General features: G+C 42.7%; 1 protein-coding gene across 1 annotated transcript in view; it reads right to left on the bottom strand.

The window, feature by feature from the left end:
- The window catches only part of MBD6 (methyl-CpG binding domain protein 6), a 59,602-nt gene that overhangs the window by 31,310 nt on the left and 14,416 nt on the right, over window positions 1-13,876 (bottom strand). Inside the window, exons 2-4 of the mRNA XM_077297742.1 lie at window positions 5,809-5,995; window positions 5,373-5,509; window positions 3,794-3,896 (exon numbers count right to left, since the gene is read on the bottom strand). Coding sequence (XP_077153857.1) covers window positions 3,794-3,896; window positions 5,373-5,485 — 216 coding nt within the window. The 5' untranslated portion in view covers window positions 5,486-5,509; window positions 5,809-5,995. The remainder of the gene's footprint in view (window positions 1-3,793; window positions 3,897-5,372; window positions 5,510-5,808; window positions 5,996-13,876) is intronic.

Below are 13,876 nucleotides of genomic sequence, written 5' to 3'. Positions count from 1 at the left end.
TCTGATACGCTCCTTCTGCTTTATAAAATTCTGCCTGCAGATCAGACACTATTTTCAACATGACATGTTCGCTTTGTTTATATCATTTATATGGGGGACCTCTAGATCTAAACTAAAGTTTGCTAATTTGCAAAGGCCAAAGGGTTAGCTGGTGAGGCTCTCCCAGACCTTTATCATCTTGCCAGACAACTTATAATACCTAAAAGATTAGTGCTCCCCTGACCACCCAGTGTATTCAGAGAGGCATTTGGCTGATACCGTATTTTTCAGACCATAAGTAGTACCTAGGTTTTAGAGGAGGAAATTAGAAAAAAAAAATTGAAGCAAAAAATGTGGTCAATTCTATACTTAATATATCACATCCTGGCATGCATGGACCCATCCTTATCCTGGTATGCATGGCCCCATCCATATCCTGGCATGCATGGCCCCATCCTTATCCTGGCATGCATGGCCCCATCCCTATCCTGGTATGCATGGCCCCATCCTTATCCTGGTATGACTGGCCTCATCCTTATCCTGCTATGCATGGCCCCATCCCTATCCTGGTATGCATGGCCCCATCCTTATCCTGGTATGACTGGCCTCATCCTTATCCTGCTATGCATGGCCCCATCCTTATCCTGCTATGCATGGCCCCATCCTTATCCTGCTATACATGGCCCCATCCTTATCCTGCTATGCATGGCCTCATCCTTATCCTGCTATGTATGGCCCCATCCTTATCCTGCTATGCATGGCCTCATCCTTATCCTGCTATGTATGGCCCCATCCTTATCCTGCTATGCATGGCCTCATCCTTATCCAGGTATGCATGGCCCCATCCTTATCCTGCTATGCATGGCCTCATCCTTATCCTGCTATGCATGGCCTCATCCTTATCCTGCTATGCATGGCCTCATCCTTATCCTGGTATGCATGGCCCCATCCTTATCCTGGTATGCATGGCCCCATCCTTATCCTGCTATGCATGGCCCCATCCTTATCCTGGTATGCATGGCCCCATCCTTATCCTGGTATGCATGGCCCCATCCTTATCCTGGTATGCATGGCCTCATCCTTATCCTGCTATGCATGGCCCCATCCTTATCCTGCTATGCATGGCCTCATTTTTATCCTGGTATGCATGGCCCCATCCTTATCCTGGTATGCATGGCCCCATCCTTATCCTGGTATGTATGTCCCCATCTTTATCCTGGTATGCATGTCCCCCATCCTTATCCCGGTATACATGGCCCCATCCTTATCCTGGTATGCATGGCCCCATCCTTATCCTGCTATGCATGGCCCCATCCTTATCCTGCTATGCATGGCCCCATCCTTATCCTGCTATGCATGGCCCCATCCTTATCCTGGTATGCATGGCCCCATCCTCATCCTTGTATGCATGGCCCCATCCTTATCCTGGTATGCATGGCCCCATCCTTATCCTGGTATGCATGAGCCCGAGCAGGGAAAAAAAAACCAAAACATTCTTACCTTCCCTACGCTCCGTCGCAGTGTCCTGCTCCGGTGCCAGCAGCTGCTTTATGCTTGTAAGCAGCGCATGGCAGTGACATCCTTAGCTGCCTACCTACAACCTGCAGAGGACAGCTGCCGGAATACTTACTGTTCTCTATGCCGGACTATGTGAGTGGAGATCAGTGAGTATTCATTGCTCTTTAGCGTGCACAGTGTTAGCAGCATCTGCCCGGGTTCCTGCAGCTGCCGGACTTTCATGTGTGCCGCTACTAAAGGGGAGGAATATTCACTGCATTCCACACCAACGGGAGTATAATACAGTGAATATTCGGCACACTCGAACGCTGGGCAGCTGCAGGAACCCGGCTCCTGCGGCTAACACTGTGCTTGCTATTAAAGAGAAATTAATATTCACTCCTTTCCATGCCCATGGGCGTGGAATGGAGTGAATATTCATTTCTCTTTAGCAGCAGGCACAGGAGTTAGCTGCAGCAGCCGGCTCCTGCCTCCTGAAACCCGCTGCCGCTCTCCCACCTCCCTATCACAGCCAGATTAGGGACATCCGGACTATAAGACGCACCCCACCCCACCCCCATTTCCCCCCACATTTTTGGAGGAAAAAAGTGCATCTTGTAGTCTGGAAAATACGGTAGCTCACTATTCACATATTTGGCCCATTCTAAAATCTAATACTAGGAAACTATCACCTATACATAAAACAGCACATAAAATATGGAGGGCAACTAAACAAATTACTACATTTCTTATAGTGATATTTCTGATGACATGCCATTATGGAAAAATACTGTAATGACACTTCTTAACATGCTGTCAGAGTCATTTCTGGTGAGAACATGGAGGCCAGGTAATTGGTGACTTGTTCCAGAATTACACTTTATTCTCTTTTGGCCAAGTTAAAAAAAACCTTAAAATAGCCAGAGCCCACTCCTATAATCCCCTCCAAGTATGACACGCCCTTACTGCGCAACTCCCATTCCCCCGATCATTAATATCCACCTATCTCAAGGTCTGAGGGGACTCCTAGCTATGGTATACTCTTCCTGTTATAATAGGCAAATGGAAATGGCTGATCCCGTCTCTTACACAGGAGCAGATCGAAGATCTGATGGAATCTCATTAGTCTGTATCCCTGCAATAAATAACAGACTTACTTAACTATATTTTATTCATCAAAGTTACACCAAGCCTGCAATGCTACATAAACTGGTCAGGATATCAAAGTATCTAAATGTCATATGTGCCCATCTTATAGCACATGGTTTGAACTTGCCCCGCAATTCTGGGTTTAGGAATGAGGTTGTGGATTTTTTTTATCTACAATAATGGGATGTTCAATTCCCATTAATTATTATTACACCTGCTAATCAGTTTATTTAGGATACCTGATGACGAACAATGGTCCCACTATTCCTGAATTTTCCTTAGACAATCAATATTTCTAGTTCGCAAAATAATGGATGGATAGACGGTCACTTGGGCTTTAAACTGGGATAAGACCTGTAGATACCGTTACTTCTTATGAAAAATTGGTTTATATCCAAAGGAAACGTCCTGGGAAGTTTCAACATGTTTGGGGGTCAGTGGTGTAGCTTTCATGCTGCTGCGCAGTCAGCTCGTGAAATGGCTAGGTCCAGTCGTGACTTGACGGGATAATCTTTCCGGCTAAACACGCAAGGTTTCTTTTATTCTTTTTTGCCTGGTCCATTTGACTATCTTATCTTTGATCTCATCAATACACTTGTAACATGACAACGTTTATTACTATGAAACTGGAGTCAAACTTCTATTGTCTGATCCGGTGTTAAATATCTCTGTCATTAGGTATTACTGAGTCATCATTTCTACTTTATATGCTGCACACTGCCATCTTAGATGATTGAAGTTCTGTTGGAACATTGCTCATTTTTTGTTCTTTTTCTCCTTCAATAAAAGGAGTTAAAAAAAAAAAGTACATCTGGGCCGGGTTTACAGATAAAACATCAGAATATAATGTCCTTGATATTGGTTTGAGCAGGCCATGAGCGCAAAAGGTTTTTTTTTACCATATATTATTTTTTGAGGATAGGAATGAAAAAAAAAAAAAGTTCTCATACTATCAAAAATAAATTAGGCTTTTTAAGCAATTGATTTACACAATGCTGTGATCCCCCCATTCATTACACAAGACAGAATGGTCTGGCGATGGGTGGCAGAAATCACTGAGGCTTCTTGAATCCCACTGTCTGTCGTGTTCTTCACTTTGATGGGACAAAATTATGCTGTGTGTAAGGTCGGACAGTGGAGAACATATCTGACATGAAAAATCACTCACCTTATAGATGTTTAGGGGACACTCCAGCCCACACTTACAAGTTCCATCAGTTACCAGGTAAGACCGCAACTGATCCATAGAGGTAAGAATTGTGCCACTTGGACTGCAAAACAGAAGATACAAGGCACCGTAATTGCCAACAGGTGTAACATGAGTTTTTGTTTTTAATAAAGATTTTAGTTTTTGTCATTTAATAACCTCAGAATTCTACTTTTAATATTGTCATACCAACTAAAGCTACTGTGCATCAATAGGCAGATTACGATTATGAGAACATTCAGTATTTGTAGCAGAAAAATCTGATGCAAATACTGATGTGTTTGGCAGGAAAAATGCAGCACAAAATAGAAGCGTTTTTCTGCATGCATTTTCCCATTTATTAGTATAGGTGAAATCTGCAGCAAACACACTGAAAGAATTGCCATACTGCTGACTTAAATCTAATGCAAATTTGCAAGGAAAAAATAAACCAAGTGTGTCTCAGACTTCAGGAATCTTCTTCACTTTGCTGGTACTAGACGATTCAAGTTTTATAACAAATCTGTGCAAAAAAAAAAAAAGACACAAAACCGCAACCCTAAGTGCTGAGGGCATGAAACAGTAAAACATTAAAGAGTAAAATAACAAAATAATTCTGTAAATGGTAAGAAGAGGCCAGATTTTACATTTACACTGCACCAGTCTCCAGTTCATCTCATATGAAACGGAAGTGGATGTATTGTATTTTATAAGTAGATAACGGACCCCTGAGCTATAAAGATATGGTCCCATTCACATCATATATTCAATTTCATTTACGTTTAGTGCATTTCCCAGGAAATCTTTGCTGATGTAGAAGGCCCGTCCACAGGGCTACATTAGACAAATGGAGAACAAAACAGCGTCCTTTTAGAATCAGCCTGGTCACAAAGTGCCAGTATACTCTAAATAGATGCTATGGAATATACGATTCCAGAGTCCAGTATAAAATATGTGTAGTGTGTGGTACCCTCTGGGAATCTGTCACCAGGTTTTTGCTAACCCATCCGAGAGCAGCATAATGTGGGAGCTGAGACCCCGATTCCATTTAATAAGTTGCTTGCGGTAATTTTAATAAAATCCCTGCTTTATCTGTTGCAGATCTATCAGTTCTCTGAATGCTGAGCTCTGTATAACCCCGCCCACACCACTGACTGTCAGCTTTCAGCCTATGCACAGTGTACACATGAAGCTGCCAATCAGGCGGGGTTATGCAGAGCTCTGGAATATGGAGGACTACCTGGCAGCAGGTTTATTAGTCCTCCAATGACGATTTACTGCTGATAAAACAATGATTTTATCAAAACTACACCAAGCAGCCCAGTAAGTGACACAGCACAGGAATCAGGGTCTGTGGCTCTACAATATTCCGATAAAACCTGGTGACAGATTCCCTTTAATCGTGGTAACCTGTGGGTGATTGATGCTGCTTTTAGGCACAGGTCACAGTCTCTGAGCTGTTCCCAACTTATACGATAAAAAGCTGCAATAATTTATTAACCATTTACTTCAAACTGCAGGAAACACTTTGCGGCAGGTCCAGCTGTGGAGAGGGACTTACCTAACATACACCACAGTGCCTGGCTCCACCCTCCTCTGCCAACCAATGGGCACCTGGACCATCGGGGCCCCTCCATAGTTATCTCCTCCTCCACTTTCACTGCCGCCATTCATTTTGTTCTCTCTTCTCTCTTGTACCTGCCATACACAAAATGAACACCAATCAACTCCAGATCATTACCATGACGCCTGGTCAAATCTAAAGGAACATATTGCCATTTGATAGCAGGCAGACGATATAATGTGAATGGACATATGACATTTAAAAGCTCCGTCTGGAAATGTTCCACCATTTGTAGACACAAATACCTATTAGTTGTGCACGCTTAGTGGTGACGGCTCTCCCCAGCCACCCGTACGGGTTCCCCGTCAGTACATGGAAGGGTTTCTGTAAGTGTCCCTTGCAGCGTGGGCCGTGCACTCGAGAGCACCTTTACCTGCTCATTGCGGCACAGTATGGGCGTTAGGTCTGCATGCGATCCTCACGGCCCAGCATGGCACAGTCACTGTGTGTCAGGTTCCCGTGCTGGGGAGACGCAGAGTTGGGTGCTCTTCGCCTGCTCCCTTAGTGTTCCTATGGAGCCGCCAGATGACTGCCCTCAAATTGCTAGGGATCCATCTTTTCTGCAAAAGCAAGAAAAAGAGAAAACTTTACTTTGTTAAAATAAATAAACATGACATGAGAAAATGTTCTAATCTGCATGTATTCGCCAAGCCACGTTCGCAGTGCGATACTGAAGTTCACTGTACACTTCGGATGTGTGCTCGCGGGTACAGCGCTCCATCATGGCATGATCTCGGCGGCTCTGCATTACTAAGCAGCGGTACCCCAATACTCACCCTGTGATGCTGCATTCGGCTATTTCCAGCCTCTCATACCTATGATTAGCATTATAAATGGCTCTGCAGGCAGCAGCCTCAATATCGGACCCATCACATGGCCCTTGGAGCAGCCATACGCAGCAGCGCTGGGTGCGATAACCTCCCCCTGCCCTCACCCAGCTGATTACTGACAGCCCTCCACCAAACCCCCCTGCAGAAATATCCGGAGGGTGGACAGGGAGCCCCGGGCTGCTCCGCTGCCATAGTGCTTTTGGCGGTGATAAGGGAGTAAGGTGCTGATGTCAGTGTGTAGTGTGGCTGCACAGACAGGCCTGGGAGTGATGGGGGAGACAGATCATCCTCCGCACTGCCTCCAACCAGATGAAATAACCAGGACAAAGAGCCTGCCAGCCAGTAAATTGATATTTATTACCCTCAGGAAGAATAGCAGTCATTCCCACAAGACAGAAAAGGCATCTGGAGGAGGAGTCGGGAAGGAGGGGGCAGCCGCAATTAACCCTTCCCCACCCAGAGGAATTTACTACCTTTACTTCATTCACTGGCAGATTATGGCATATACCATGATTAACAGCGGGACCACAAAAGCTTTGTTACCATATCACTGGGACACTACAACTTGCTGCACATTCCGACCACTCATTTCCACATTCCTGCTATGGCGGCAATACGGGGTGTGCAGGAATTTATTGTACCCCCATCCTTTATTGGGGAAAAATGGGAACGTGAGAAATGACAAAGTTGGGGACGAGATTTGGAAAGTATTTATGGCAACAAATACGTTCATGATGCCAAGTGTCCGCAGCAGAGGAATTCCCAGCAGGTGGCACGGTGGGTCGGTGCCAATACGATTTGTGTTGTGGTGATGGGACCTTTCAGCCGTGAGACATGCAGGTGCGGGGACTCGAACATATTTTCCAAGCACATCGAGGTCACTCGGTTAGCATACAAGCATGCTCCCATAACACCTTATCCGAGCACGTTCCCTCATCACTAGTAATTAAGAAATGGCAGTTAACAGGAACAGTCAAAATCAAGATAAAGTCTTGCAGACAAAGCAAAATTTCAGTGAGAGCTGCTCATAGGATTGCTAGAAAGGCAAATAAGAATCCCCACTTGACTGCAAAAGAATTTAAGAAAAATTTAGCAGACTCTAGAGTTGTGGTACATTGTTCTCCTGTTCAGAGATACCTGCATAAATAAGGCCTTCATGGAAGAGTCATCAGAAGAAAACATCTCCTGCGTCCTAACCATAAAATTCAGCAAGAGAAGTATGAAAAAGAACATCTAGACAAGCCTGATCCATTTTGAAAACAAGCCCTGTGGATCGATAATGTTAAAATAGAACTCTATGTATGTATGTATGTATGTATGTATGGAGAAAAAAGGGCACAAAACCTCAGGAAAAGAACATCTCACCAACCATTAAGCATGGGGGTGGATCAATCATGCTTTGAGTTGTGTTCCAGCCAATGGCACAGGGAACATTTCGGATTCAATGAAATTTCAACAAATTCTTGATGCAAACATAAAACCATCTGTAAAAAAGCTAAAGTTGAAAAGAGGATGGCTTCTACAAATGGAGAATTATTCTAAACACAGTTCAAAATCCACATTAGACTACCTTAAAAAGTGCAAGCTGAAGGTTTTACAATGGCCCTCACAGTCCCCTAATCTGATCATCATTGAAAATCTGTGGCTAGACCACAAAATAGCAGTGCCTGCAAAACAACCAGGAATCTCACATAATAGGAAGAATTTTTCAAGGAAGAATGAATGAAAGTCCGCCAAACAAGAATTGAAAGACTCTTGGCTAAAAAAAAGTATTTACAAGCTGTGATACTTTCCAAATGGGGTGCTACTAGGTACTAATCATGCAGGGTGCTCAAGCTTTCGCATTGGCCTATTTTCATTTTTGTAAGTTTTAAAATGTAAAAGGTGAAAATAGATATATTTTTGCCTAAAATACAAAGAAAATGAATCACCTTTAACTTTAGGCCTTTTAGAGATTATTTTATCAGCAACATCCTTAATTGTTCAGAATAAAAAATTTAGACCAGAGGTGCCCACACTTTAACATAGTTGAACTTTATGCAGCCACTGTATCACCAATAAGACGGACACGCTTCTCCCAAATCCTGACCGCAGCTGTCCTACTGGGACCCATTTCCTATATACCTTTCTCTTCTGCTCATTCTCCCTACATAAGTGAGGTTTTCACAGACCGTGCCTGGTCAAAACGTTAACCTTGTTGTCCGCAGTCACTATATCTTTGAAAAGCACATGGTGATGTTTGTATACGTGAATAAAGAAACAATTCTTTTTGCATAAAGTTCAACTATCTGAGTGCGGCTGTTTTTCTCTTTTATATGGGACTTTTGGATGTCCAGCCTGCACCTATCTTTTTGAATTTTGCAGTGTGCACATCATTTCTTTTGGACACACTTTAACATGCCACCGCTCTCAAAAGTGTATCATGGGGCAGAGCAAGCAGAAACTGGAAAAGAGGTCTATCCTCTTCAGCGAAGAGTCACACTGTTAGCTTGTATGTAATGATAGCCAGAGATTAATCTGGAGACCCTCTGGTCAGTGCCATGAAAAGGCCTTAATGTGGGAATGTCCCTATAGCCCTATTCCCGGGATTATGGCGTGGAGGTGAGAATGTATGGTATCCAGAGCCCCTCTAGTATTCATTTCAGGTACGCCAATAGCTAGGTGAAACAGTTATTTTGTGGTGAATCTAACGGTTTGGCAATTTTTCCAATATGTCACAGTCCCAAGAGCTGTTTTTCAACATCAGGATGCAAGTTGCTCGTGCTACTGTGAGCAGCCAGCATGGCCTAAATGTGTCACAATAGTCGGCAGCATCTCCAGATTTGTGTCCCAAAGAGCACATCTGAGACGTCATTGATCATCAATTGCAAAGGGAGCTGCAAGCAGTGGATCTTGATGATTTGTGTGCCCGACTAGATTCAGTGTGGCAGAACATTCCTTAGAGAACCATCAATAACCTCATTGATAGTATGCCAAAGCGTGTTAGTGCATGTATTTCTGTGAATGGCGCTCACTCATTTTGTTTCCATTTTTTCATTATTTGCATATCATTAACATGCTATTTAATCCAGTGATTTCCATAATTCGACGACTTCCTTCTTTCAATTTTAATGTTGAGGAATATTGATATGGAAAATTGATAAATAAAATTCTCAAAAATACACTGAACATAAAAACCAGCTTTAAACAATAGTCCATTTTCTGATTACATTCCTTTTAAATTCACTGAATCAATCAGAAGGTCAGTGTCGACAATCCGCTGATACTGAAGGATGTGAAGAGCAGAAATATGAAATATTTTACACAACCCTTCCAGAAATAAACAATGACGCGGTGCACAACGAGATGAAAACTAGAAAGACGACTAGAAAATACTGCAATGGTAACAAAATGTAAGACCTTCATGCAGGGTTCCTTACACCATGGACTCATAACAGGCCATGCATCTGCCAGAGTAAGGGGCTACAGCTTTACAAAGAAAGCAAAGAGGTTCAATTCACATGCACCATGTAGAGCTCTTGTAATCAGGGCACTCCCCATTCCCCCAAAAAAAGTCTAATTAAAAAAAACAAAACAAACAGACCCTATACATATTATGTACACAACCATAAAAACCGGGAAAAATTCATTCAACAGGTTATAAGGTGTGAAAAAAAACTAAATTTGCATTTCTTTGGTACTGCAAATATAGAAAACAATGTAAATTATACACTCCCCAAATCATTTGTAGAGCCCCATATGAATGGGACAATAGTCAAAGATGTGCACTGTCATTCCATTCACTATTAGGGTACTTTCACACTTCGGTCGGTATGGGGCCATCGCAAACCGTCGGCCCGACGGACGTTGTGCTAAATTTAGCACAAAGTGGGCAGCGGATGCAGTTTTACAACACTTCCGCTGCCCATTGTGATGAGCGGGGAGGAGGGGGCGGAATTCCGGCCATGCATGCGCGGTCGGAAATGGCGGACACGTCGCACAAAAAAAGTTACATATAACGTTTTTTTGTGCGTCGCGTCCGCCAAAACACGACGGATCTGTCGCACGACGGATGCGACGTGTGCCGATCCGTCGATAATACAAGTCTATGGGCAAAAACGCATCCTGCAAGGACATTTGCAGGATATGTTTTTTGCCCATAACTACGGATTGAAACGGAGCCCAGAAGACGGAAGTGTGAAAGTAGCCTTAATGGAAGTGACCGATGGAGAGTGTTGAGCTCGACTGGTCTTCGGCAATCCCATTAGAAAGAATACGGTGGTAGTGCGAATGGTCGACCACCGCTGCATTCAAGGGATTCTCGGGATTGTTCTAGGCCCCAACAGTCAGACCCCAAGGAGAGAAATCCCCTTTAAGGCTACTTCAGTCCTGGTCATTAAGGCGTTATAAAGGCTGGATGAGGTTGTGTAGGTTTAGCTTTATTACTGAATCTACGTACAAAATAGTCACCTTTCGGCTCTGAGAGCACGGCAGACATACGGTAATAAATACGGTAATATCTCGACCCACCACATCCCTGAATGAGCCTCATCTGCAATCTATTTTAAATTATCAGAATCTCTGAGTGGATTAAAGTTGACATTTACTCAAATTTTAACCCGGCAAAGAGTTTTAATCGAATAATGTTAATGCTATTTGCTCATGCCCAGTTTCAATGTCCTGAACTTTGTGAAGGCTGCCAAGCTATACTCACATGGTCCTTGGAAAGGTCATTACATTGAATCAGATGTGCAGAAGAAATCTCAATGTCTCATGTATACTGATTGGTATTTGCCATTTATTTTTTGATGATCAGTAAAATCTTTTTTTTTTAAATCCTTTTTTTTCCAAAGATTTAAAATCCAAAGAGTTTTTACACAACTAATAGAAATTTAACTAAAATGATAATTTCTCCTTTTTGGGCTTGGACTTCTTTTTCCCTTAATAATAAAGACCTTCACTTAAAAGCTGCATTTTGTGTTTGCTTGTGTTATGTTTGCCTAATATTTAAATTTGTTTGGTGATCTGAAACATTTAAGCATGAGACATGCAAAATAATAGGGAATCAGGAAGGGGGCAAACACTTTTTCCCATAACTGTATAATATTAAGGTCAGGGAACTTAGATTAGTTGCACCACTCCATATCTGAAATGAAAACATGTTGGAGTGGTGCTTTAATGCAATTTGCAGAGTTTTTAACAAAACAAATGCCTCTCTCGTCCTTTTTAGAATCCATGATCATAAGAGATAAATATACGATCAATAGAACTAGAATCGGCCCCGATTTCCTCATCTATAGACCTTAGCCTCAAATTTCTGCTGTGGAAATGTGCATCAGCAATTCTGCCAATGTGTGAACACATCAGGTGGTATGGTCGCTATGTAGACGACCTCTTCCTGGCGTGGGTGGGAAGCACTTTAGAATTTTCTGAATTTTTTGCATATCTAAACGATAATACATTTAATTTGAAATGCAGAGCTGATTTACTTTCCAATCAATTTTCATTTTTGGACATTTTTCTGGAAGGAGATTGCATTGCTAACCGTGTATACACATCTTTGTACAAGAAAAGTAATACTATTCTCCAATCGACATACTACCCAGGCCATCCCCAATAGAGAAAGGTTACGTGCTAGAAGCACTTGTTCAGATGACAACTGTTTTCTTGCAGAGAGGAAAGTTGGGCATAACAGACTGCGAGAAAACTGAAAATATAGATTAAACAACAACCAAAAGATGTATTTTATCACCCAGGTATCAGTTTAATCAGTATAACGGCGCCGATCTGACACTGTCTGTAGGTTACTGTGCACAATCCTGCTGACAGGTTCCCCTTAAGTTTGGACGATAAAACACTTCATATGTATGAAGTAGAGGATAGATGGGGATAGATCTCTACCATATACATATTGATTGGTTGCTTTGTAGGTCATTGCATGTTCTCTGCTCCTGCACACCTGCTAATTACACGGCATTTCCAGCCTCTTTGTGATTGACTGTGTTTAGGTTAAAACAGGACCATTGCCATTTCATTACGAGGCTATGATTATAGGGGGTCTGGGACGCCAGAAACGCGTCAGGGTTTTTTTTTAATCTTTGTTTGTTGGGTTTTACAGTTTAAAGAAATAAAATAGTGCTTTTATTTCACCTGTGGAAGTGCCACTCTTCACTTTTCCCACCCACAAGGGTTAGCTTGGGGAAACAACCCTTTCATAACTGACATAATAGCTGACATGCAGAGTAATGTCCAGTAAGATTCTCCGCTCTGTAGAACCACTAGTGCTTACCAAGATTAATAGCCACCCATTCACGACAATAAATGATGTAGCATTCAGGATAAAAGTGTGAAAATTATCATTTTCATTCTGGTTTCCATGGTTACAAAGTAATTTTCCCACAAGCAAAAGTTCATTTTAATCGATAGATCTTGGAATAATAATAATTTCCACAACTGGATGTGTTTAAATAAAATGTCCCCGTGGTGAGATAATCTTATAAATGTTCCCCTGCTGTGTACGGTCTAATGGCCTTTTTAGTTCTGTATTGGACTGCTATCCTGTTTTGGCAAAAAAAATATACAACTCGTGTCCACAGCTGTATAACAGAGGTTGTGCACCATCACTCCGAGAATATTTGTCATTTTTGGGCACCATCACTCTGAGAATATTTTTTGTCATTTTTTGGCATAAAAGTATTTACATCAATCCAACAGAACCAAATTCATAGATACTATGTCATAGTTGTGGCTTGGTGCCATGCTGGTTAATCAAAAGAAGGGCTGTGGATGCTATTAGAGCTGCCATCCAGCAACCACAGATTACAGTTGTGGCCAGTGGCTGGTGTCCTGTGAAATGCTTTAAATCTAATCTAATGGCCACCTTAAGGACAGGTTGTCAATGAGGTTAAATAATCCTCATCTACAGCAGCTTGAACGGAAATTACCCACTAAAACTTGCCGACAGCGCCTCAATGTCACGTATCCGCATTCCCCAATCCCCTCCATTCTCGACACCTCTAGCGGCCTCATGGATGGATGTTACATTCTGACAAAGGTGACAAAATGATTTGCATTACCCTGGCTCACTAAACTAATCCAGGGAAGCCAGGCAGAGCGAGCCTCCAAGAACGACACTCAAGTGCCAACATCCTAGAGATTACTAGTCACTAAATCTCACAGAACATCACAGATGAGTACCATGTAAAGACAAAAGTTGACAGTGACCTGGTTCAGTTGCCACATAGTACCAAAGTGGACACTGGACCAAAGTGGGGTGAAACTTTATGCTCAGCTCTAAAGACAGATCTTTAGCTATATAACCCCCCCAAAATTCCTCCTGGTTGAAGGATGGAGACAATGAAAGATGGGCTGTGGAGTCGGCAAGCCAAACCGCCGACTCAGACACCTCAATTTCCCTGACTCTGGCTCCACAGCACTGGTCACTACTGAGCATGGACATAAAGTGCAGCACAGATTCATCTGAACTCCATCTCCACAGCACTGGTCACCACTGAGCATGAACATAAAGTGCAGCACAGATTCATCTCAACTACGACTCCACAGCATTGCCTCACTACTGAGCATGGACATAAAGTACAGCAAAGATTCATCTCACCTCTGACTCCACAGCAC

Source organism: Ranitomeya variabilis, chromosome 3, assembly GCF_051348905.1.
Source record: "Ranitomeya variabilis isolate aRanVar5 chromosome 3, aRanVar5.hap1, whole genome shotgun sequence".
NCBI classification, from domain to species: Eukaryota; Metazoa; Chordata; class Amphibia; order Anura; family Dendrobatidae; genus Ranitomeya; species Ranitomeya variabilis.
The sequence above is the reverse complement of the archived record's forward strand: the minus strand, read 5'-3'. Positions and strand labels throughout refer to the sequence as shown.